The 26,847-nt window shown below is 41.4% G+C and overlaps 1 protein-coding gene across 1 annotated transcript; it reads right to left on the minus strand.

Moving 5' to 3' along the window:
• Positions 1-256: 256 nt before the first annotated feature.
• On the minus strand, positions 257-3,373 carry LOC123447093 (cytochrome P450 716A1-like). Its single transcript, XM_045123662.1, has 4 exons — positions 2,814-3,373; positions 1,187-1,628; positions 884-1,071; positions 257-797 (listed from the first exon to the last, which is right to left on the minus strand). Exons 1-4 carry the CDS (start codon positions 3,318-3,320, stop codon positions 489-491), a joined length of 1,446 nt encoding a protein of 481 aa, XP_044979597.1. The 5' UTR covers positions 3,321-3,373; the 3' UTR covers positions 257-488.
• Positions 3,374-26,847: the final 23,474 nt, after the last annotated feature.

The following is a 26,847-nucleotide window of genomic DNA, read 5'->3' on the forward strand; positions in this document are numbered from 1 at the left end:
TAAAGTAAGCGTTAAGTTTATTTTCTGTGTGAGTTGGTTTATGTTTTGATACTTTTTATATTTGTTGTATGAGTATGGAGTTAAATAGGATGAATGATGTGCTCATCGGACAGACCCATGTTTTGTCTATATGTAACCATGAGTATGGTTTCAGAATTGATTAAGAACACCCCCTCCCCCCGCCCATACACACTTTCTTTAGAGATGAAGGGAACATTTGTATTCCGTTTATACTCACACAAACTGTATATGTATCGATGAAGAGCGTGCACTAATAAAGAACATTTACTAGTAGCTCATAGGTAGGAGATACATTTTCGTAACTAGAAGAGTATCGTACAAGCCCAGCATGGAAGAGCATGCCTTTATGATAAACACATATTTACATTTTGAATTCTTACAATACTCTTCATAACATAGACCATCCACGTATCACCATAATTTTGTTTGTCATGGGGTTAACCTGTTTCGACATCTATAGTGTTGGCTTAACTATTTTGGGCAAGGGGTCTCAACTTGAGTTTAATTGGAAGTCCAAGTATGGGCGTCGGCTTTGGATCCCTCTTATAGGTTTCCTTTTGACAGGTTATTTCCCACCTGAACTGCCTTACCAGATAGTGCATGGCCACCATAGTTTCTACCCTTGCAAAGACATTTCCAGGGCACATTCTTGGACCCCCTCCAAATGGCATGTAGCTGTACGGAGGGGAAGATTTGTCAAACCGAGAAGGATTGAATTTGTTAGGCTCGTGGAAGAATTGTGAATCCATATGAGTGACACTTTGCGCGGCGAAGACCTACATGTTTCCATGTTACTGTTGTGTGATAGAGTCTTTGGAAAGTATTAAAGAAATAATTTATTATGAAATGTATATGTACATACTTTCCACCCTTTAGGGATATGGTAGCCCTGGTATTCAATGTCTTTGGTAGTTGTTCGGAAGCTCCCAAAAACTGGAGGAATTGTTCTTAGTGTCTCCATTGCCACTTTCCACGTATACTTCATCTTTGCAACATCATCCCAAGTTAGAGCATCCTCTGGGTTTTTATTCCGTGCAATCTCATCTTGTTCTGTAGAAGATCAAAAGTTACAGAAATCAGATTAAGTTCCACGGTGTATAAGAAATTATCATTGTTTTAAACAAGTATGGAAGCAAAGCACAAAGCAGCATAATAATATACATACCTCTAGTAACTTTGTCAAGGATATCTGGCTCACTAGAGAGGTACCGGATCATGAAAGTGATAAGAGCAGAAGTCGTCTCGTGCGCCCCAACAATGAGACCCATCGCGTTGTCCACAATGTCTTCCAGAGTAAGGGAGTGCGCACCTTGAGACCGGAGAATGAGCATATAGCTGATGAAATCATCATCAGAAGTGGCATTTGCTTCCTGCAGCAGCGACTTTTCCCTTTTGTGGGCAATATTAGTGATAACCTTTCGTATCTTGGCACTTGCAGCCATACCTTTGTTGAACCGGGTGAATGGTATATTCAGCGGAAATGACAATATAGCCTTCCCAAGAGTAACAAAATCAGTGCAAAGACCTTCTTTGATGGTAGCTGACTCTTGGCCTAACACAACTGAACATATAATAGCAAGAAAAAGTCTCCTAGCCGTTGGCAGGACCTGTAAAATCATCAACCACTCTTTTCAAATTCACGGCATTTCTCAAGTCCATTTATGCATTCTAGATTGTTGTATTTTAACCTTTTAAAATATATTTCGTATTTCTTTCTTAAAAAATTCTCGTGAAAACCAAAATTTTATAAGTGTATTGCATCATCTTTGTGAGATATAAAATTATCTTATGGTGCCCCTTGATATGTTATCATATTGACCCTCTAGCCTTCTACACAAGTACTCGATCCACCCGTTCCTAAATATAAGTCATTTTAAAGATTTCTATATCAATTACACACAAGATTTCTATATGAACTACATACGGAACTACATACTCTACATATGGTGTTTGACAGACATACAAATATATATTTTTTGCAGGTACTTCACAGAGCGGCGGCTTCGATCCGTACCTGGTCATTACTCACTCCTGCGGAAACCAGAGAGCCTTTGGTTATTGGGTCTACCCGATGGGAGACGGTAGCGCGGGATATCTTCAACCGGTTTGGATGGCAGTCCACTAATAGGATAGATGAGTAGACATCTAGGCCTATTTTGCCGGTTGTGGCATTATTATAATTTTTATTTTTTAGCCTTATGTTTTTTGTTTGAGACTATGAGGTACCGAACTTTGTTTACTTCATTAATAAAAGGGCCGTATGCATCATGCTGATGCAGAGGCCGGAGGTAATCCTCCTTTTCTAAAAAAAAAACATATCTAAATTACGTCTACAGACATTCGTATGTAATCCGCATTGAAAACTCTAAAAAGACTTATATTTAAAAACGGCTGGAGTAGAAAATTATTCGCTTCATCTCTTAAGGAGCTGCGCTTCATCTTTATATTACCAAATATATCATCATGGAATTTCAAACAATATAAATCAATAAATGCATGAACGAAGTACAGCTAATTTACGTTATTTTCTTTATTATTTTCAATGTTATTATTGGAAGACACAAGATCAGCCATCAAGTGCTTATTTTCACTCTTCTCTGTTCTTGTCCGCATTGAAATATTCAGAACATGTTATATTTGCAAACAGAAGCAGTACTTCAGTTCATATAGGGTTTCTTCTTGGTAGTACCACTTCCATTGTGGGGCATGATAATTCAGACAGTGAACCTATAATTTGTGTATGTGAATGAAACATATAGGAGTATAGTTGAGCAGTAAGCGTCTCTCCATACCGTGACAGAGTCACGACCGACCCAGTTTAGCTCGATGTGGCTCCGGACCTCGTGGTCTATCTTGCAGACGTATCTTCTCACCATCTCTGGCTTCAAGTAGCCCTGCAGTGCGGCGCGGACCAGCTTCAGCTCGTTGCCCGTGAGTGTCAGTACCGACCGGCCGACGAGGGCTCTCAGCGCACCTGTCTGCGTCAAGATGAGGCCGTCGTTGCTGAATATGAAATGGTTTGCCGCCGGTCCGGCAAGTAGCACCGTCGGCGACCCCAGCAACGACATGGTAGAGACCGGTCCGTACTTCTTGATCCGGTCTCGAAACCATTGTTCGTCGGTGTTGCTGCGGAAGGCGCGGAGCAGGGAGAAAGTGCTGCCGATGAACGGCACGCCCAGATTACCCGGAGGCAGGTTGTAGGCTGCGTAGTAGAGCCTGTAGAAGTTTTTGTGAAGGAGTTGGACAACTGCAGCTACAAGCAAAGCAAGTACTAGCCCGAGGAGAATGGAGTAAGCCATAGGAAATTATGGTGAAGCCTGGAGGTTCGGTTTTGTGTACTCGAAGTTTATATGGAAAAGAAACAAACGTCACTGAAGCCTCTATCTGCTTGAAGGAAGCTGCATAACTAATTAACACGATTCACACGATGGAAAAAAAAAAGAATTCTGTTACTCCCCAGAAACCGACGTCTCCATCCAAGGCGGCGGGGAACCCTAAACAAATACCACAAGTGACATAAACAACGATGATGAAGAGATAAGGGGCAAAGTCCCCTTATTGAAATACTCCCTCCGTCCTAAAATAAATGTCTCAAGCATAGTATAACTTTGTATTCGAGCTAGTATAAAATTAAGACACTTATTTTAAGACGGAGGGAGTAGTATATAAGGTAGATTACAATTAAACTCTTAGTTGTATTGTGTTTAAGTAAGGTAGAAATCTTGTCCTCCATATGATACCGCTAAAATACCGGACACCGTCAGGCCTACACCCTTTCATGCCTGTGCTTTTATGTTGACATAAATTATATCATGTGTCGACCCATTGTATATTGTATGCCTAAAATACAAGTGTCATATTAATTAGGAGTTTAGGACATGATTCCTACCTTATTTTTCTTTTTTTGCAGGTATTGTCTTACCTTATCTAAACACATTACAACTCAGAGTTCAGTTCTAATCTACTTTGAGTTCGTTTATGTATCAATTTAATAAACTTCACCTTGACAAATATTCCTCACCACTTTAAATTCGTTTATGTGTCAAACTTTCACGCACATTGGACTAGAGATTATCCCATAAGTATATTGCATAATGTTTGAGTCAAACTCTTGAATATAAGTGGCGTTCAATATATGCTCTTAGCTATAGAAGTGATCGAGCCAAGAGTATAATGAGAAACATAATGTTAGCGAGCATTTATCCCTTTAGGTTGAGGTTGACAAATTGTGATATTCTCCATGTCATTATATTCACAAGGTCATGGAAATGTGCAATAAATAATTTATACCGTACTAAGGATTATCTTACATTTTTAGTGAATTATAATTTTCCTTGGATGATATGCTTAAATATCAACATATATTTGTTAAACCTTGCACAAATCTTGCTTACTGCTCTTATTCAACCTTTTTATCAATTATAAGCCATATATACGCATATCCATGCTTTATATATGTATATTCGTGTTTTTAAGTAAACCTTTTTACTAAACTTTATGATACCTAAATTCATGGTCAATAAAAGTTACTAAAAAGCTTTTGTTTGTTTCTTATATAAAACCTGAGCCGGTCCGTGCGGGTGCACGGGTTGCAATTACTTACTAACTTCTTCCTGATTTATGGCCCCGTTCATATTTTTTGCCTATTTTAACTATGAATTTAACTAACAAAATAATATTGCATGCCACAGAAAATTATATCGTTGGATTCGTGATTTAACCTATTTTTTAATGATATTGTTTTTGGTTTTGTGTAACTTATACTTTATTAATGGAAATCCTGGTCATAATATGACCCTAAATGTAAGGGAGACTCATAAATCAGGATAGTAGAGTTCAGTACGAAAAGCTTGAGAATCAAATGCATGTCATCGATCGAGCAACCACTCTCAAGCTAATCCACTATACTGTAGCTCCATTGCTCCTGCAGTTTGCCATCCACATGACATTACATTTCTCAAGCTAATCCGCTCTCTGCTAATACTTTCCTTTCCGTCCGGCCGGCTGTAGCTGTTGATCTGATGCTGGCACAACAAAAGCATGGTAAACTTCGACGCCTTTACATGTACAGCAGTTTATTTGCACGCCAAACACGCGGACGAACGGTTAGATATCAAAAGATGCAAGAAACACAGAATGCTGTCCCCGTCGGTCGGTAGCATCTGCAGTTTGCTTCTCGTGTTCCACGAAAAATGTGTCCGCTTCTTCTTTTTCAACTAACCGAATTTAAAGTAAGATTTGGTGACATGCATTTATGGACTGATTTAGTTAGAGCGTTGCTATTGGTGTAATATTCATAGAAACCCTGATCGCATACGGATAAAAAAAAAATCCAAATCACACAGAGGCTATTGCTGACGTAGATAGATTTATACAGTTATATTTGGTTAGGAAAGACAAAGGACAGACGGGCACACATCAGGCTCGCTATGATGTTGTTATAATTGGAGCCTTGTCAGCTCGAACTTCATATCCGATCCTTTTGTGGAGTGGTACTGAAACTTTAGCATTGGAGTCTTGTCAGCTCGGACTTCATATCTAATCCTTCTGTGCAGTGGTACTGAAACTGTAGCATCACCATTCTGATATTTGGGTTACATGACGCAAAATATTCTTTTGAACACATATTTGTACAGTAAATAAATAGAATAGTAGTTTTTCTTGTCTATGAACAAATGAATAACTTTGGTTTGATAGATTGCTTTGGATCGGATCGGTTTGAACTTCGCCGTAGTATGGAGTAGGAGATGGTGGATTACCTTCTCCTTGGCTCGATGTGCCCGCTCTAGTGGCCATGGCAGAGGGGGCGACGGTGGTGACTGCAGAGAGGGGTGAGGTGCTGGCGGTGCTTCCGTGAGCACTCTGCTAACCCTAGATCATAGGTGGTATCGGTGGGGTGACTGGCGGCACGGTTAACCTCGTATTGCGTGTCCCGACCCCCATCTCTTTATATATAGCATAGGTCACAAGGGCCCACCAAACATAAGAGGGTTGGGTGCCCCGATCAGGGCGCGGGTCAGGGGTCCAATCGAGCCCTTGGGCCCGATTGGGAGGAGATCATCCTAACATTCTCCCCCTTGATCTCAACTTTACTTTTAACTTTATACTTTATAATTTACTAGTTTCATCACCGATTAGTACATAGAGCATGTTTCATTGTCACAGCTCAATTGCCGATAGAACTAGACAGCTACAACATACCTCTATGTTTTGAAACGAAATCTATTACTTTTGGGCCTCTCATGATCCAGGAATCATAGACTTTCTCTTAAACCCATGCCGGCTAAGTGTTCCTTAAACACATTGGGTGGTAAGCCTTTCATTAGCAGATCCGCAAGCATATCCCTTGTCCTTATATGCTTGAGACTTATGGTGTGATCCTGGATTTTATCTTTCACAACATAATACTTTATATCTAATATTTTGATAGCATTACTCAACTTGTTGTTGTGAGCATAGAATACTGCGGGCTGGTTGTCACAGTACATCTTTAGTGGTTTGTCAATACAATGTACCACTTTCAAGTCGGGTATAAATTTCTTTAACCATATCACCTGCCCGGTGGCCTCAAAACATGTTAGAAACTCTGCTTGCATTGTGGACGATGCAACTATGGACTGTATGGAGCTTTTCCATGAAATAGCCCCTCCAGCAATAGTTAACACTTGTCCTGACGTGGATTTTCTATCATCCCTATCTCCCGCAAAATATGCGTCTGAATACCCTTTTATCTCTAGGGAATCAGATCTACTGTATGTTAGCATGAGGTCCTTTGTGATTACGCATAACACAATGCTTGTGCATACTGTAAACTTCCAACAACCGAAGTATATGGCACTGATTTCATTTGATCGAGCTCGTACTGGTTCCTGGGACATTGGAATTTCTCAAAACTTTCGCCCTTGACTATAGGAGCAGGTGTGACCTTACTCGCATGCATATTACACTTTTTGAGAACCTTCTCTAAATATGCTTTCTCGATAGTCCTAAGACTCCATTTTCCTATCTCGGTGAATTTCAATGCCCAATAAATATGATGCTTCATCAAGGTATTTCATATCAAAATTTGAGGATAAAAACTTCTTTGTTTCTTGTAGCAGACTAACACCATTGCTCGCGAGCAAGATGTCATCCACATACAAGATTAGGAAAATGTATTTCCCATTTTTGAACTTTGCATAAACACAGTTATCCTCAACATTTTATTTAAATCCAAAACTTTTAATTGTATCATTAAAATTTACATACCACTGTCTAGAGGCTTGCCTTAGCCTATAAATGGATTTCTTTAGGCGGCATCCCATATGTTCCTTGCCTTCCGTAAAATCCTTGGGTTGTCTCATGTAGACATTTTCTTCTAAATCTCCGTTTACAAATGTCGTCTTTACATCCATTTGATGTAACTCTAAATCAAAATGTGCAACTAATGCCATTATGATTCTGAAGGAATCCTTACATGAGATTAGGGAAAATGTCTCGTTGTAATCTATCCCTTCTCTTTGTGTAAATCATTTTGCCACAAGTCGTGCTTTATACCTTTCTATATTCCCATTAGAGTCATACTTTATTTTGTAGGCCCATTTATAGCCTACTGTTTTGGATCCTTTAGGAATGTCTTCTAAGTCCCAAACATCGTTGGAACTCATCGAGTTCATCTCGTCTTTCATTGCCTCCAGCCACTTCGATGAGTGAGGGCTTCTCATAGCTTCTTTATATGAAGTGGGATCACCTTCCATATGAACCAGTTCTGTGTTATAAACTTTATAATCACTAGAAATAGCTGATCTTCTAGTTATGTTAAACCTTCTAAGTGCCTCATTCTCTCGCACATTCTATGCCTTGACTTCTGGCACATCTTCTAAAAATGGTTGTTGCACCTCCCTTTCATGTTAAATAATAGGTCCAGTCGGATCCTGAAGGAGAGGTTCCGGGTTTTCTCCCATAGTTGTCATGGTTGGAGTCACAACAGGTAGTGAGAAAAATGGCTCTTGAATTATCGGATTAGGTACATGCACCCTCTTCTCCTCAAGATCAATTTTCCTAGCTACCATGCTCCCCCTCATCATCTCGTCCTCTAAGAAGACTGCATGTCTTGTTTCTACAAACTTCGTGTATCTTTCTGGACAGTAGAAACGAAAACCCTTTTATCTATCAGGATAGACAATGAAGTGGTAACTTACTCTTTTGGAATCTAACTTTGTAATATTTGGATTGAACATTTTGCCCTCACCCGGACACCCCCACACCCTGAACCGTTGCAGGGATGGCACTTTTCCCGTCCACAGCTCGTACGGTGTTTTGGGCACTGATTTGCTTGGTACTCTATTGAGAATGTGAATGGCGGTTTTAAACGCCCCATCCAAAATCCCAATGGCAAGTTGGAGTAACTCATCATGATGTGCACCATATCCATAAGTGTACGGTTATGCCTTTCAGCTACTACATTTTGTTGAGGCTCGCCCAACATTGAATACTGGGCGATGCTACTTCTTGAGCTTGCGTTGGTTTTAAGAGGAAAGGGTGATGCAACAAAGTAGATAAGTATTTCTCTCAGTTTCTTGAGAACCAAGGTATCAATCCACTAGAAGGAACAAGCAAGGCCCCAATCTTAGCACCTACGCAAACAATCAAACACTTGCACCCAACGCTAAAAAGGGGTTGTCAATCCCTTCAAGGTTATTTGCAAGGATGAGATCTGATAGAGATAGATATAAAAGGTTGCTAGAACTAAAAGTAAAACAAAAGTAAATAAATGGCAGCAATATATTTTTGGTATTTTTGGTTTATAGATCTGAAAGTATAATATGGAAAATAGACCGTGGGGCCATAGGTTTCACTAGAGGCTTCTCTCATGAAGGAAAATAATACGATGGGTGAAAAAATTACAGTCCAGCAATTGATAGAAAAGCGAATGATTATGAATATATCCAAGGCAATGATTATGCATATATGCATCATGTCCGTATCAAGTAGAATGAAACGATTCTGCATCTACTACTATTACTCCACACATCGACCGACTCCTGCCTGCATCTAGAGTATTAAGTTCATGAAGAAGAGAGTAACACATGAGCTAAGATGACATGATGTAGATGGATAAACTCAAGTAATATGATGAAAACCTTGATACGTCTCCAACGTATCTATAATTTTTTATGCTTCCATGCTATTATATTGTCAACTTTGGATGTTTTATATGCATGAATATGCTATTTTATATATTTTTTGGGACTAACCTATTAACTCAGTGCCAAGTGCCAGTTTCTGTTTTTTCCATGTTTTTGACCCTTTTTCAGACGGAGTCCAAATGGAATGAAACTTTACGATGATTTTTTTGGACCAAAAGAGACCCCCGAAGCTTTGGAAGAAGGCTAGAAGAGCCACGAGGGAGTCACAAGCCCATGGGGCGCGGCCTACTCCCCAGGTCGCACCGTGCAGGCTTGTGACCTCCTCGTGGGCCCAACTGACGCAATTCCACCGCCATAAATTCCTATAAATTCAGAAACCCCCAAAAAGAAATCTAGATCGGGATTTCCGCCGCCGCAAGCCTTTGTAGCCACCAAAAACCAATCTGGAGCCCGTTCCGGCACCCTGCCGGTGGGGGAATCCATCTCCGGTGGCCATCTTCATCATCCCGGCGATCTCCATGACGAGGAGGGAGTAGTTCTCCCTCGGGGCTGAGGGTATGTACCAGTAGCTATGTGTTTCATCTCTCTCTCTCTCTCTCTCTCTCGTGTTCTTGAGATGTCTTGATTTGGATGTACCATGGGCTTTGCTACTATAGTTGGATCCTATGATGTTCTTCCCCCTCTCCCTTCTTGTAATGAATTGAGTTTCCCCTTTGAAGTTATCTTATCGGATTGAGTCTTTGAGAACACTTGATGTATGTCTTGCACGTGTCTATCTGTTGTGATCAACTTGCGGGTTTGTGACAATTGGGAACCTATGCATATGGGTTGGCACACGTGGATTCATGTGAGTACTCGATGTATGTTTTGGTGACCAACTTGCGGGTTCGTGACATCGGGAACCTATGCATAGGGGTTGGCACACGTTTTGACTCTCCGGTTGAAACTTTGGGGCACTCTTTGAAGTTCTATGTGTTGGTTGAATAGATGATTCTGAGATTGTGTGTTGCATATCGTATAATCATGCCCACGGATACTTGAGGTGACAATGGAGTATCTAGGTGACATTAGGGCCTTGGTTGATATGTATCTTAAGGTTTTGTTCTAGTACGAACTCTTGAATAGATCGATCAGAAAGAATAACTTTATGGTGGTTTTGTACCCGACAATAATCTCTTCGTTTGTTCTCCGCTATTAGTGACTTTGGAGTGACTCTTTGTTGCATGTTGAGGTCTAGTTATATGATCCAATTATATTATCTGTGTTGAGAGAACTTCACTAGTGAAAGTATGAACCCTAGGCCTTGTTTCCATGCATTGCAATACCGTTCGTGCTCACTTTTGTTACTAGTTACCTTGCTGTTTTTGTAATTTCAGATTACAAAAACCTATATCTACCATCCATATTGCACTTGTTTCACCATCTCTTCGCCGAACTATTGCACCTATACAACTTACCATTGTACTGGGTGTGTTGGGGACACAAGAGACTCTTTGTTATTTGGTTGAAGGGTTGCTTGAGAGAGACCATCTTCATCCTACGCCTCCCGCGGATTGATAAACCTTAGGTCACCCACTTGAGGGAAAATTGCTACTGTTCTACAAACCTCTGCACTTGGAGGCCCAACAACGTCTACAAGGAGAAGGTTGCATAGTAGACATCAAGCATTTTTCTGGCGCCGTTGCCGGGGAGGCTAGGTAAGGGGCACTAACATCCCGTCAACGAAGCATTTTTCGGGGAGGTTAGCACTTGAAGGTATATCTTTAGATCTTGCAATTGTATCTTTTTGTTTCTTGTTCTTTCGCTAGAAAACTACAAAAAAATGGAATTGAGGATGCCTCATATGCTCCATCTTTTCAATGTCTTTCGTGAGCATGATGGGAAGGAAAATTGTGCTCAAGTGATGAAAGAAGAATTACATAGAATGCTTGGCATAGAATATGTTAATGATGAGCATGATTGCAATGTTGTTAGCACGAATTCTTTGAATACCCATGATTCCAATGATATGAAAAACCACAAGCTTGGGGATTCTATATTTGATGAAGATGATCTTTTTAGTTCTTCCACTTTGAATGATCAAAATCATTTTGATGAAAGCATGCCCCCTATCTATGATGATTATTGTGAGGATACTTATTCTTTTAAGAAGAGGGATGATAAAACTTGTCATACTCTCGAGAACCCCTTTGCTAAACCTTGCTTTTTCATTGTGGACACAATTTGTAGTGCTCAACTCTTTTACGATACTCCCACTACTATTCTTGAGAATATATTTCCTTATGTGGAGAGTAGTAAAATTTCTATACTTGTAGATCACGAAAAGAATGCTTTAGGTGCTGGTTATATTGTTGAATTCATTCATGATGCTACTGAAAATTACTATGAGAGAGGATCATATGCTTCTACTTATTGCAGTAGTATCAAGCTTCCTCTCCATGTGTTGAAATTTTTGAAGCTATGCTTGTTTTGCCTTCCTATGCTAGTTGATTCTTGCTCCAATAAATTGTTTGTTCACAAAATCCCTATGCATAGGAAGTGGGTTAGACTTAAATGTTCTAGCCATATGCTCCATGATGCTCTCGTTGTGTTTCAATCCTTACCTTTTATGTCAGCATCATTGAAATCAATGCCTAGTTAAGGGCGTCAAACGATAGCGCTTGTTGGGAGGCAACCCAATGAATTTATTTTTTGCTTTTTCTTTCTGTTTTGCTTTTTTACACACCATCATAATTCTGTTGTGATTGTGTTTTTCGTGTTTAAATTAGTGTTCGTGACAAGTAAAGCCTTTATGATAGCTTGGGTGATAGTTGTTTGATCATGCTGGAAAAAGACAGAAAATTTCTGCTCACGAAATTATTTTTCATTTTTATTCAGAAAGAGATTTTGAGTTCATTATTTTTTATTCTGCTTGATATGCTTTTTCCCCAGGCCTTCGTAAGTTTTAAGATTTTTTGAGGTAACAGAAGTATACGTAGTATACATATTGCTGCAGAATGGTCTGTTTTTGACAGATTCTGTTTTTTGTTGAGTTGGTTGCTTGTTTTGATGAAACTATGGTTAGTATCAGGGGGTACTATCCATAGAAAAGTGAGAATACAGTAGCCCAACATCAATGTAGGTAGAATTCAAGTTTGCTACAGTACCAAGAGAAGTGGTAGTTTGTTTTCTTGTGCTAATGTTATCACGAGTTTCTGTTTAAGTTTTGTGTTGTGAAGTTTTCAAGTTTTGGATGATGTTCTCATGGACGATGAGATAAGGAGTGGAAAGAGATCAAGATTGGGGATGCCCAAGGCATCCCAAGCCAAATTCAAGGACACCAAAAAGCCTAAGCTTGGGGATGCCCCGGGAAGGCATCCCCTCTTTCGTCTTCAATCCATCGGTAACATTACTTGGAGCTATATTTTTATTCACCACATGATATGTGTTTTGCTTGGAGCGTCTTGTATCTTAGGAGTCTTTTATTTTTGTTGTGTCACAATAATCCTTGTTGCACACCTTTTTGAGAGAGAGAGAGACATGCGCTCATCGTGATTTTGCTAGAATGCTCATTGTGCTTCACTTATATCTTTTGAGTTAGATACTTTTGCTCTTGTGCTTCACTTATATCTTTTGAGCTAGACAATTTTGCTCTTGTGCTTCACTTATATCTTTAGAGCACGGCGGTGCGCGATTTGGTAGTTGGCTTATGCTATGAAAGTAGTCCCAAATGTGATAGGTACCCAAAGAGGATACAAAAACCTCCATCTTCATGTGCATTGAATAGAAAGAGAAGTTTTGATTCCTCTCAATTAGTTTTGAGACGTGGATTCGGTAATATTAAGAGTTATGTTAGTAGGGTGTTGTGAATCTAGAAATACTTGTGTTGAAGTCAGTGATTCCCGTAGCATGCACGTATGGTGAACCGCTATGTTAGGAACTCGGAGCATAATTGATCTATTGATTGTCATCCTTTGTGTTGAGGTCGGGATCGCGCGATGGTTAACACCTACCAACCCTTCCCCCCGGAGTATGCTTTTAGCACTTTGTTTCGATTACTAATAAAAACTTTCTCAACAAGTATGTGATTTTGTTAGGACTAATGTTGAGTCCATGGATTATACGCACTTTCACCCTTCCACCATTGCTAGCTTCTCTAGTACCGCGCAACTCTCGCCGGTGCACAAAACCACCATATGCCTCCCTCAAAACAGCCACCATACCTACCTATTATGGCATTTTCATAGCCATTCCGAGATATATTGCCATGCAACCTTCACCGTTCCGCCTCATGACTTGTGCCATCATTGTCATATTTCTTTGCATGATCGTAAGATAGCTAGCATCATGTTTTCATGGCTTGTCCGTTTTTTGATGTCATTGCTACGCTAGATCATTGCGTGAGGCATTTCCTATGGAGTCATCATCATTGTGATCTTTGAGCTGTGAGTAAATAAAAGTGTGATGATCATCATTATTAGAGCATTGTCCCTTGTGAGGAAATAAAAAAAAGAGGCCAAAGAGCCCAAAAACAAAAACAAAAAAAGAGAAAAGAAAAGAAAAGAAAAAAACGAGGCCTAAGAGCCCAAATAAAAAAAGAAGAGAGAAAAAGAGAGAAGGGACAATGCTACTATCTTTTTCCACACTTGTGCTTCATGATAGCACCATGTTCTTCATGATTGAGAGCTTCTTTCTTTGTCACTACCATATGCTAGCGGGAATCTTCATTATATAACTTGGCTTGTATATTCCAATGATGGGCTTCCTCAAAATTGCCCTAGGTCTTCGTGAGCAAGCAAGTTGGATGCACACCCACTAGTTTTCCTTTTTGAGCTTTCACATACTTATAGCTCTAGTGCATCTTTTTTATGGCAATCCCTACTCATTCACATTGATATCTATTAATGGGCATCTCCATAGCCTTTTGATACGCCGAGTCAATGTGACCATCTCCTCCTTTTTTGTCTCACAACCACCACCACACTCTATTCCACCTATAGTGCTATATCCATGGCTCGCGCTCATGTATTGCGTGATAGTTATAAAAAGTTTGAGAAAGTAAGAGTGCAAAAACAATTACTTGGCCAATTCCGGGGTTGTGCATGATTTAAATTAGTTGTGTGGGGATGATGGAGCATAGGCAGACTATATGATTTTGTAGGGATAACTTTCATTGGCCTTGTTATTTTGAAAGTTCATGATTACCTTGCTATTTTGCTTGAAGTATTATTGTTTTCATGTCGATAGAAAACTATTGTTTTGAATCTTACGGATCTGAACATTCATGTCACTTGAGAGAAGTTACAATGGACAACTATGCTAGGTAGCATGCAACATCAAAAATTCGGTCTTTATCACTTCCCTACTCGAGGACGAGCAGGAGTTAAGCTTGGGGATGCTTGATACGTCTCCAACGTATCTATAATTTTTGATGGTTCCATGCTATTATATTGTCAACTTTGGATGTTTTATATGCATGAATATGCTATTTTATATCTTTTTTGGGACTAACCTATTAACTCAGTGCCAAGTGCCAGTTTCTGTTTTTTCCGTGTTTTTGACCCTTTTTCAGACGGAGTCCAAATGGAATGAAACTTTACGATGATTTTTTGGGACCAAAAGAGACCCCCGAAGCTTTGGAAGAAGGCCAGAAGAGCAACGAGGGAGTCACAAGCCCATGGGGCGCGGCCTACCCCCCAGGTCGCACCGTGCAGGCTTGTGACCTCCTCGTGGGCCCAACTGACGCAATTCCACCGCCATAAATTCCTATAAATTCAGAAACCCCCAAAAAGAAACCTAGATCGGGAGTTCCGCCACCGCAAGCCTCTCTAGTGGAAGTTATCTTATCGGATTGAGTCTTTGAGAACACTTGATGTATGTCTTGCACGTGTCTATCTGCTGTGATCAACTTGCGGGTTTGTGACAATTGGGAACCTATGCATATGGGCTGGCACACGTGGATTCATGTGAGTACTCAATGTATGTTTTGGTGATCAACTTGCGGGTTCGTGACATTGGGAACCTATGCATAGGGGTTGGCACACGTTTTGACTCTCCGGTAGAAACTTTGGGGCACTCTTTGAAGTTCTATGTGTTGGTTGAATAGATGATTCTGAGATTGTGTGATGCATATCGTATAATCATGCCCACGGATACTTGAGGTGACAATGGAGTATCTAGGTGACATTAGGGCCTTGGTTGATATGTATCTTAAGGTGTTGTTCTAGTACGAACTCTTGAATAGATCGATCAGAAAGAATAACTTTATGGTGGTTTCGTACCCGACAATAATCTCTTTGTTTGTTCTCCGCTATTAGTGACTTTGGAGTGACTCTTTGTTGCATGTTGAGGGCTAGTTATATGATCCAGTTATGTTATCTTTGCTGAGAGAACTTCACTAGTGAAAGTATGAACCCTAGGCCTTGCTTCCATGCATTGCAATACCGTTCGTGCTCACTTTTGTTACTAGTTACCTTGCTGTTTTTGTAATTTCAGATTACAAAAACCTATATCTACCATCCATATTGCACTTGTTTCACCATCTCTTTGCCGAACTAGTGCACCTATACAACTTACCATTGTATTGGGTGTGTTGGGGACACAAGAGACTGTTTGCTATTTGGTTGCAGGGTTGCTTGAGAGAGACCATCTTCATCCTACGCCTCCTGCCGATTGATAAACCTTAGGTCACACACTTGATGGAAAATTGCTACTGTTCTACAAACCTCTGCACTTGTAGGCCCAACAACGTCTACAAGGAGAAGGTTGCGCAGTAGACATCAAGCATTTTCTGGTGCCGTTGCCGGGGAGGCTAGGTAAGGGGCACTAACATCCCGTCAACGAAGCATTTTTCGGGGAGGTTAGCGCTAGAAGGTATATGTTTAGATCTTGCAATCGAATCTTTTTGGTTCTTGTTCTTTTGCTACAAAACTACAAAAAATGGAATTGAGGATGCCTCATATGCTCCATCTTTTCAATGTCTTTCGTGAGCATTATGGGAAGGAAAATTGTGCTCAAGTGCTGAAAGAAGAATTACATAGAATGCTTGGCATAGAACATGTGAATGATGAGCATGACTCTGTTTAGTATTCCTTATCTGCAATGCTCAAAAAACATGAAAAAACAAAAACTGGTACTTGGCTCTAGGTTAATAGGTTAGTCCCAAAAATAATATAAAATAGCATATTAATGCATATAAACATCCGAAACAGATAATATAATAGCATGGACCAATCAAAAACTATAGATACGTTGGAGACGTATCACGCGACTATGCGAGTCTCCTGTAAAAACTTTGCAAAAGGTCCAGGGACTTGGCTATATGTTGTGTGCCGACCGTAGTACTCCGTCCCCACGGTCAGATCTCACTATCTTTATTATTTTGTCAAGTTGATTTTCAACTTCAGCTTTGAATATTTTAAATTTATCAAATGCTTCATTTCTTTCTTTGATTGGATAAATATAACCAAATCAGGATTAATAACCTGTGAATGTTATGAACGAGTCCTAGCCATCCACACTTTTCACAGGAAATGGTCCACAAATGTTAGTGTAATATTTCTAGTGTTCATGTGCTTAGGTTTGCACCCTTTTTGGTTTGTTTTACATACTCTCATTTAATGCAATCACTGCATTGTTCTAAGTCTCAGAACTCTAGTGGAGGAAGATTTTCACTTTTAATTAGTCTTTCTATTCTCCCCTTCGAAATATGGCCCAAGCAACAATGCCATAATTTCGATGAGTCGTGAGTTCTCTTTCTTTTCTTTTGTTCTTTGTTCGATGTGGAAACTTGCTCATTCACATTACACACATAATGCACCTTTTCACGAAGTGATAATGAATAAAGCTCATTGAGAAGTAAAGCATCATCCACAATAATAAATCATGATTATGTTGTTAACAACGTTGGTCATAAAAATAACATAATCATATTTATTTCATTTTTTTTAATATGCTCTTAAAATTTAATTCTCTTCAAACTTTTATTTTCTTTGTAAAAGAGCAATATTATTCATTTTGCAGCGGAAAAACATGAAGATAAAATTCATGTACTTTTATTCTTTGGAGAACATTTTCTTTTATGAAAAGAAAATTCTTGAACTTTATTATTTTCTTTATAAAATTCAGGGACTTTTCTTTTTCTGAAAGAGTCCTATTTTCTTTTCCAAATTTTTTTCTATTTTACCTTTCTATTTTCTAAACAGAATTTTCGTTGGAAAAAATGCATAGAAAAAGAAAAGGTAAATCTGTTTGAATCTGCCCAAAAAAACTGGACAAGAAGTCAAAAAACAAAAGGGGTGAGGGCTACATGGGCCAAAACCAGCCCAGCCACCTAGCACCTCAGCCTGGGCGCCGGCTCTGCGAGCCTCGTTTACTTTCGGCCCAAGAGCCCACTGCATTGGGCGTCGCTCGGTCGCGGCCGTCGGATTTAATCCGACGGTTGCCCACCCCTTTCTCCCGAACAAAAACGGGGGACCTCTAGTCCATTCCGCTGCCCCCCCCCCGCGCCTCTACCTGCTCCACCTCTCGCTTCGTGGCGGCGGCCTTATCTTGTGGCCCCGTCGCACCGTCGGCGAGCCGACAATTGCGTCGGACGCTCCCGCGGCGCGCGAGCCTCCTCTTCCTCCTTCCTCACTTATTTCTCTCCTTTCCTCCCTACCGTGTGTGTGAAAGAGAGAGACCCGGCGGTGGCGCCGTGGCCTTCCCGCTCGCCGGCTGCGTGTCCACCTTGGAGTGAGCGCGCCGCGGTCGAGCGGTTTTGTCTCGGTGCCCTTTGCCCCTTGTGGTGTTGTTCTTCGTACTGGCGCCTCGTCTTATTGATGCGCGTCGGGGTAGAGAGGAACGGTGCGGCCATTGCGGTGGCGCACTTTGCCGGTGGCCGAGGCCCTTCTCAGGTGAGCTTTCTCCACCTTTTTTTGTTTTCCTTTGCCCTGTTCTAGGGTTCTTCGCGGGGAGGGGATTTCTTTTCTTTTTTGTTTCTACTACCGAAGTTCAACACCGAATGGCTCTGATAACATTGATAGATTTCTTTGGATCGGATCGGTTTGAACTTCGCGGTAGTAGGGAGTAGGAGATGGTGGATTACCTTCTCCTTGGCTCGATGTGCCCGCTCGAGTGGCCATGGCATAGGGGGCGACGATGGTGACTGCAAAGATAGGTGATGTGGTGGCGGTGCTTCCCGTGAGCACTACGCTAACCCTAGATCGGTAGTGGATATCAGTGGGGTGACTAACGACACAATTAACCTCCTACTACATGCCCCTTCCCCCACCTATTTATATATAGCGCAGGTCATAGGGGGCCACCAACCATAAGAGGGTTGGGTGTCCCCGATTAGTGCGCGAGTCAGGGGTCTCATCGAGCTGTTGGGCCCGATTGGGAGGAGATCATCCTAACATGGTTATGTTGACACTTTTGCATGCATGTGGCAAACATTACATGAAAACTTCATATCTGTTACCAAGTATTTGCTTAGTGTCACCGAAATCGGCTACTTGTTTAAAGAAACAATTTAAATTCGCAATAAAGACATAGCTCCCACCAATAATTCATTGGCCAATTCCAAAATTCCAAGAAAGGGCTACATATGACCATGTTAGAAATGATATCCTTCATGTTAATGTTACGTCCGCTCCTCAATGCCTTCATTGATGGAACAAAAGCATGTGGTGGCAGAATAACACATGTTAGGATCGGGTGGTGTATCTCGTGGATGAATTAAGGAACCTAACTACATTTAGTGGCGATGCAAACTTAGGTTTATCAGATAGATAAATCGTAACTTATGCATGATACATCTCCGTCGTATCTACTTTTCCAAACTCTTTTGCCCTTGTTTTGGACTCTAATTTGCATGATTTGAATGGAACTAACCCGGACTAACGCTGTTTTCAGCAGAATTGCCATGGTGTTGTTTTTGTGCAGAAATAAAAGTTCTCGGAATGTCCTGAAAATTTACGGAGATTTTTTGTGGAATAAAAGAAAAATACCTGCACAAAGATCCACCGGAGGGGATGTGTGATACGTCTCAAACGTATCTAGAATTTTTGATGGTTTCACGTTGTTATCTTGTCTTCTTTGTATGTTTTATGTACCTTTTTTATATCTTTTTTAGGACTAACTTATTGATTCAGTGCCAAGTGTCAGTTCCTGTTTTTCCGTGTTTTTCACTCTTTTCAGATCTGATTTTGGAACGGAGTACAAATGGAATAAAATCCCCGAAATGATTTTTTCCTGAACGAAAGAAGATCAGGGAGCCTTTGGGCCAAGCCAGGTGGGCCCCAGGGAGCCCACAAGCTTGCACCATGCCACCAGGGGGGAGGCGGCGGTGGGCAAGCTTGTGGCTTCCCTGGCCGCCTCCTGACCTAGGTTTTGTGCCTATATATTCCCAAATATTCCGCAAAAAATCAAGGGAGCCTCAAAAATACTTTTCCGCCGCCGCAAGCTTCCATTTTCGCGAGATCTCATCTGGAGACCCTTCCCGGCGCCCTGCCGGAGGGGACTTTGGAGGTGGAGGGCTTCTTCATCATCATCATCGCCCCTCCAATGACTCGTGAGTAGTTCACTTCAGACCTATGGGTCCGTAGTTAGTAGCTAGATGGCTTCTTTTCTCTCTTGGATCTTCAATACAAAGTTCTCCATGATCTTCATGGAGATCTATCCGATGTAATCTTCTTTGGCGGTGTGTTTGTCGAGATCCGATGAATTGTGGACTTGTGATCAGATTATCTATGATATATATTCGAGTCTTTGCTGATTTCTTATATGCATGATTTGATATCCTTGTAAGTCTCTCCGAGTCTTGGGTTTTGTTTGGCCAACTAGATCTATGATTCTTGCAATGGGAGAAGTGCTTGGTTTTGGGTTCTGCCATGTGGTGACCTTTCCCAGTGACAGTAGGGGCAGCAAGGCACACATCAAGCAGTTGCCATCAAGGGTAAAAATATGGGGTTTTTATCATTGGTTTGAGATTATCCCTCTACATCATGTCATCTTGCTTAAGGCATTACTCTGTTCTTATGGACTTAATACACTAGATGCATGCTGGATAGCGGTCAACGTGTGGAGTAATAGTAGTAGATGCAGACAGTATCGGTCTACTTGTTTCGGACGTGATGCCTATAGAAATAATCATTGCATAGATATCGTCACGACTGTGCACAGTTCTATCAATTGCTCGACAGTAATTTGTTCACCCTCCGTCTATTCACATCCATCGTTTACACCTCCGCTTTTACTTTGCTTTGTTACTTTTTTGCTTTCAGTTCTCACTTGGCAAACAATCTATAAGGGATTGACAACCCCTTCATAGCGTTGGGTGCAAGCTTTTGTGTTTGTGTAGGATCTTGAGATACTCTTCCGCCGGATTGATACCTTGGTTCTCAAACTGAGGGAAATACTTACCGCCGCTACGCTACATCACCCTTTCCGCTTCGGGGGAACACCAACGCAAGGCTCCAAGGCCACGGGGTAAATCCTTTGCATACTTGCCTAGGAAGTCCCTTAAGGCGTAGCCGCAGTTGAAGGATTCCTGGTGCCGTTGCTGAGGAGTATCAAGCAACACTCCTATTTCTGGAACCATTGGAAGGTCTTTCATTGCAGTAGCAGTGTGCTAGTGGGCCACAATCCCCTGGGCCGCGGCCACCCCCTAGGCCGCGTCGTGAGGGCTTGTGGGGCCCACCGCCCCCAAACTCAGCTCTATTTATTCCGTCTCGCCCGGAAAAAAACCAGGGAGAAGGATTCATCGCATTTTACGATATGGAGGCGCCGCCACCTCCTGTTCTTTATCTCGAGGGCAGATCTGGAGTCCGTTCTGGGCTCCGGAGAGGGGAAATTGTCGCCATCGTCATCATCAACCTTCCTCCATCGACAATTCCATGATGCTCTTCACCGTTTGTGAGTAATCTCATCGTAGGCTTGCTGGACGGTGATGAGTTGGATGAGATCTATCATGTAATTGAGTTAGTTTTGACGGGGATTGATCCCTAGTATCCACTATGTTCTCGATTGATGTTGCTACTACTTGGCTATGCTTAATGCTTGTCACTAGGGCCTGAGTGCCATGATTTCAGATCTGAACCTATTATGTTGTCGCCAATATATGTGTGTTTTAGATCCTATCTTGCAAGTTGTAGTCACCTACTATGTGTTATGACCCGGCAACCCCGGAGTGACAATAGTCGGAACCACTCCCGGAGATGACCATAGTATGAGGAGTTCATGTATTCACCACATGTTAATGCGTTGGTCCGGTTCTTTATTAAAAGGAGAACCTTAATATCCCGTAGTTTCCATTAGGACACCGCTGCCACGGGAGGGATGGACAATAGATGTCATGCAAGTTCTTTTCTAAAAAAAAGTTTCAGCCGCTATCTTCCATTTTTTGGGCGTCACACGCTATCCCCATAAATTGTTATTGTCGCTCTCTCTCCTAAGCGCTTTCTCTCTTTCCTTGTTTCACGGAACAAAAAAGCATCGTTAGACAAATCCGATGCAATCAGGAGCAATAATTCATCCGAAAAGGAGGTACGCACACCATGCATGCTTTTTTGATTTCCACGGATGCATCGTGCAAAACTAGTGCTTCTTGTTCCTAATATATTCTACCTCGTCATGTGGAGTATATGCAATTGCTTGAAGGATGTGTATATAGATGTTTCATTATGCACCGCAAATCTACGCAGTTTCGTCCAAAATATATTCTACCTCGTCATGTGGAGAGAACAGAACAATACCCTCTTTTAGTATTTGTATATAAATATCTACATGTTATTTCTATATTTGGAGTATGTAGTCTTTCTTGCTGGAGATACTTCATACGAGTACTATTTATGAATGTTTCTTTTTCAGAACAAGAAAATCATATACTTTCGTTCAAAAAAGTACACACAGTCCTTACTAAAAAAAGTAAATATCCTCCATACTATAACAAAGAATATGGACGCTTGATCCATACTTTAAAAGTATATATGCTCATATACACATACTGAACACTACTTTTTGATGAGCATGGAGTTGTACGCCAAAAGATTTTCTTGAAAAACAAGTGCATACTCCATACTCCAGTTTAATGCTAATAGTCCATACTCCATACTACAATTGTATGTTAACACTCCATATTCATATCACAATAATTATATGTTAATACACCATACTCCAACTATACAGGATTATACTCCACGCGGTTTAAAAAAAGCAATATATTCTACCTATACTATTTTATATCCCAACTATATTTATAAAATCTAAAAAGTTGTAACATTCACACTATATAACCTAGACTCTTTTTTGAGTACCTATTTCAAACGAAAATACATGCTTGGATTATTTTTCTTTTGCATGCACCGAATAACATGAAGACCAGCGTCACGTTTCATGTGCAATGAACAATTATTTATAGTTATCTTAGCCAGGAATTAAGGAGGGAGTTGAGCCAACCGAGCACTTGCCGGATTATTTTATTTGAAAAAACAGGTCGGTTGTGCTATATATATACACACTGTATATACACACTATCAACACCAATCAGAGGCCTATTTATTGGCCTTTTATTTGTGCTATAAAAGTAGTACTGTCTTTGCTGATGAATTCCTTTGTCCCTTTCTCTGCTGATGGATTCCATAGAATTGTAAACTAAATTTTCAGATATTTGGATGTTCATTGGATCAACTTGAAGGCAAATTGCAGGTAGTACCAAGCATGCAGCGGATCCATACGATTGAAACAAAGGCAATCACTAAAAAATTACCGGTAACCGCCACAACACAAGGTGGTGCAGGACGAGTCGTCGTCGTCCCCATGGCTGGCGCCGGCATCCTTGTGCGTGGTCTCATCCCTCCTGGTTGCAATCATCGTCGACGTCCTCATCCTCCCGTCGTCGTCCTACTGCTGCTCCAAATCAAAGCACACATGCATCATACATACATACATACAAGAACACATATAATTTTAGATAAACATACGAACTAGGATACAACAGAACAAGGTTTGCATGAAAAAAAAACAAGCTCGCAATAGGGAAGGTCGCCGTGGACGACGACGACCTCACAAGTAAACTGAAACCATGCATGTGACAATGAAAATTAATGCATAAGCATTACAATTCACAAGCCACTTCTTTTCTTTGAAACTAAAATGAATACGTGGGCATGTGTTGCAAACTGATTTCTCGAAAAGAAAAGCTAATATATGCGGGATGCAGAGTAATGCCTTTGTATTTGCTGGTATGCTTTTGAGAACTCAAAATATTCTGTTTTTTGGTCTGTGTTTAAGTGGATCATAGTTAATGTATATGGGATGGAGAGTAATGTCTTTGTATTTGTGTGGGTGAAATTAATGCTAGGTTTAAATTTCAGACCTTTTAGTAATAACAGTAAAATTTAGGTTTTGGTAAGAAGAAAGGAGAACCTAAAGGATTCAGTTCTCTATTGATAGGATGCATGCCATGTTGCTTCCAGCCCATGGATATGACTGTTTCAGTCATCGAAGAGATTGTTGGGCAGATCAAATTGATGGGAAATCTTTGGTCACATGCAAATTACGCAGCTTCGAGACCAAGTTTAAACCAGTATGATGGCAGTGAAGTTGCGGCTAGTCTCTTTGCATCCTGATGTAAATTAGTCCGGTAATACTCAGTTCCGTAATAATTCTGAATTTTTCCTGCTGCTGGTTACCAAGTGCCAAGTGAGACACAATGTTCTCCCAACGGATTTTAATTGTACGCATACGGATGATCTTTATTTGCTGAGATATTTCCTGGAACCATCAGTTACATGCTATCTATTTATTACATGACTTGGTTGTTCTTGTATATTTTCTTTAGAAATCTGTATATGAATGCCTCTGATGGGGCTGATTTTCCCATTTAGATTGGTTGTGCAAATGTCTCCTTGACGCTTTTATACATGGGTCATCAAATTTCTAAGCTGCTTCTCAAATATTTTAGGCCGGTGCTTAGCGAAAGTGTGCACAGAAAGAATTACTGGACCATTTCCTTATAGTTACCAAAAATGATTTGTACAGAACGATTAGTACACTAGTGGAGAATGATTATTAATATACTATATAAATAGCAAATTGCAGGTAGTACCAAGCATGCAGCGGATCCATATGATTGAAACAAAGGCAATCCCTAAAAAATTACCTGTAGCCGCCACAACACAAGGTGGTGAAGGACGAGTCGTCGTCGTCCCCATGGCTGGCCCCGGCATCCTTGTGCGTGGTCTCATCCCTCCTAGTTGCAATCACCATCGACGTCCTCGTCCTCCCGTCGTAGTCCTACTGCTGCTCCAAATCAAAGCACACATGCATCATACATACATACAAGAACAACTATAATTTTAGATAAACATACGAACTAGGATACAACAGAACAAGGTTTGCATAAAAACAAAACAAGCTCGCAATAGGGAAGGTCGCTGTGGACGACCTCACAAGTAATCTGAAACCGTGCATGTGACAATGAAAATTAATGCATAAGCATTACAATTCACAGGCCAATTCTTTTCTTTGAAACTAAAATGAATACGTGGGCATGTGTTGCAAACCGATTTCTCGAAAAGAAAAGCTAATATCTGGACATTATGAATCCTAAACCAATTATTTTAGACTTATTAATGAAGCATCCTTTTATTTTTTACGCAGCATGAGTAACCTTGTTTTGACCATATCTACAGGTGACTCATAATATTTGCTTTGATACAATATGCCTGAAAGAAACATGCATATATTTCATTGTGTAAATATGCATGTACATATATTCAGCACATACACATACAGTTGGAAAAGAAGAACAGCTAAAAAAAGTCTAACCTGAGCAAAATCAATTAATACCATGTCCAACCTAAATTTTCTACACGAATCAGATGGTCAACAAAAGAGATTTCTTAACAATAAAACAAAGACGAGAAATCATCAGGACATAGTTGTAGCCTTTTTTGTGGCTATCCAACGTGAATACCTACAGGTCCGCACTAGCAGTAGCCTTTTTTGTGGCTATCCAACGTGAATACCTACAGGTCCGCACTAGCAGCAAACATCAGGAATAGGGTTGGAGGAGGAACCTCCCCAATGTGAAGAAGGAGCCTCCCCAGGGTCGGAGGAGGAGCCGTGGTGGTCTTGACTCACTGAATGCGTGAAGAAAAACGCATCGACGGTCGGCGTCGCGGCTGTAGAAGGCGGCGAGAAGGCGGATCCACGCCTGGATGCCGTCGGTGGGTCGGGCGTGAACGCCCGAGGCAGCGGGTGGGTGGCGCTCCTCCATGTCGTGGCACACCTTCGCTAGGGTTTCGGGATCCAGCGGTTACGGGGGTGGAGGGAGAGGGTGTGCGGGTCGCTGGCGGTGGGGTTGGGGAAGAGCTCGACAACATCCTTCGTGCCGGCCATGGCTGCCTGAGCTCGTCGGAGGCATGCCGATGGCGGAGACGAAGCCTTTCCCAAACCCTAGCCGCGGGGGATGGGTTGGGTGCAAGTGTTGGAGGTGGGGAGGGACCGATCTGGATGGAGGGATCAAAGAAGCATGGCGAGGTGAGCTCGGCAACATCCTGCGCGCCGGCCATGGCCGCCGGAACTCGGAGATAAGGTCGTCATCGGCGGCGGCGGCGGCGCCTAACCCTAGGTCATGGGATGACAGAGAGGAGATGCGGATGTGCGGGGGAGAGGGGCTTCGATGCGGTCGGGTGGGGATTTTATTTTTATTTGTTTTCCTATTACTTTGCCGTCATTTGGACTAAGGGAAGACGGCAAAGCCATGGCACCGTTACCTGCCGTTTGACTCCACACGTGTCCATTGTTTGCCGTCTGTCAAATGAAAAACAAACGGCAAAGAGTTTTTTTGCCGTCATTAGTCTATTTTTACAGACGATAAAGTATGTCTTTTCCGTCATCATTTTTTTTTCAAGACAGCAAAATATCTTTGCCGTCATCTGATTTTCTTACAGACGGCAAAATATTTCTTTATTGTCAGCTATTCTTTGCCGTCAGGTCAATGATGGCAAAATAACCTTTGTCGTCTGCCCCGACGATTAGCTGACGGCAAAGAATATTTTAGTAGGCAAAATAGCTGATTCCTGTAGTGTGAGATGGATGAATCGAGGAGTCACGAACCTCTGTTCCAAGCTTTCACCTTCCGTTACTTAGACGAAAAATGATAGACTTAGTTTAGTTTTCCCTGTTTTCTGTGTTAGCGTCCGGTGCAAAAGTACCCCGAAAATAAAAGTTCTCCGAACGTCCTGAAAATCAAGTATGATTTTTTCTAAAATTTTTGAAAAATTCTGAGACAAAGAGCTTGTCTGGGGGCTGCACCAGTGGGCCACAAGCCCTGATGGCGCGGGCACCCCCTGGCCGCGCCACCCAGGCTTGTGGGGCCCACAGGCACCCTCTCCACTCATTGTTGCTCTTATCTCCTTCTCCTACCTCCAGAAAAATCGTTTCGCAGCTCAAACTCGTGTTCTTGCTTCTCTTGCTGGGATTTTCGATCTCTTTGCTCAAATCACCATTCTCCGAACTGTTTTGGGGAAATTACTCCTTGGTAAGTGACTCCTCCATTGGTTCAATTAGTTTTTGCTCTAGTGCTTTATACTCCGCGTATTTTTGCTACCTTGGTGACCATGTTCTTGAGCTTTTCATGCTAATTTTAGCTGGTCCCAAGTAGTTTTGATGCGTAATATTACCTCTAGGCACTTGTGGGAGTAGTTGCTACGAGTTTAGTTGAGCCTTGTTC

The sequence above is a fragment of the Hordeum vulgare genome, chromosome 4H (assembly GCF_904849725.1).
Source record: "Hordeum vulgare subsp. vulgare chromosome 4H, MorexV3_pseudomolecules_assembly, whole genome shotgun sequence".
In the NCBI taxonomy this organism is placed as follows: Eukaryota; Viridiplantae; Streptophyta; class Magnoliopsida; order Poales; family Poaceae; genus Hordeum; species Hordeum vulgare.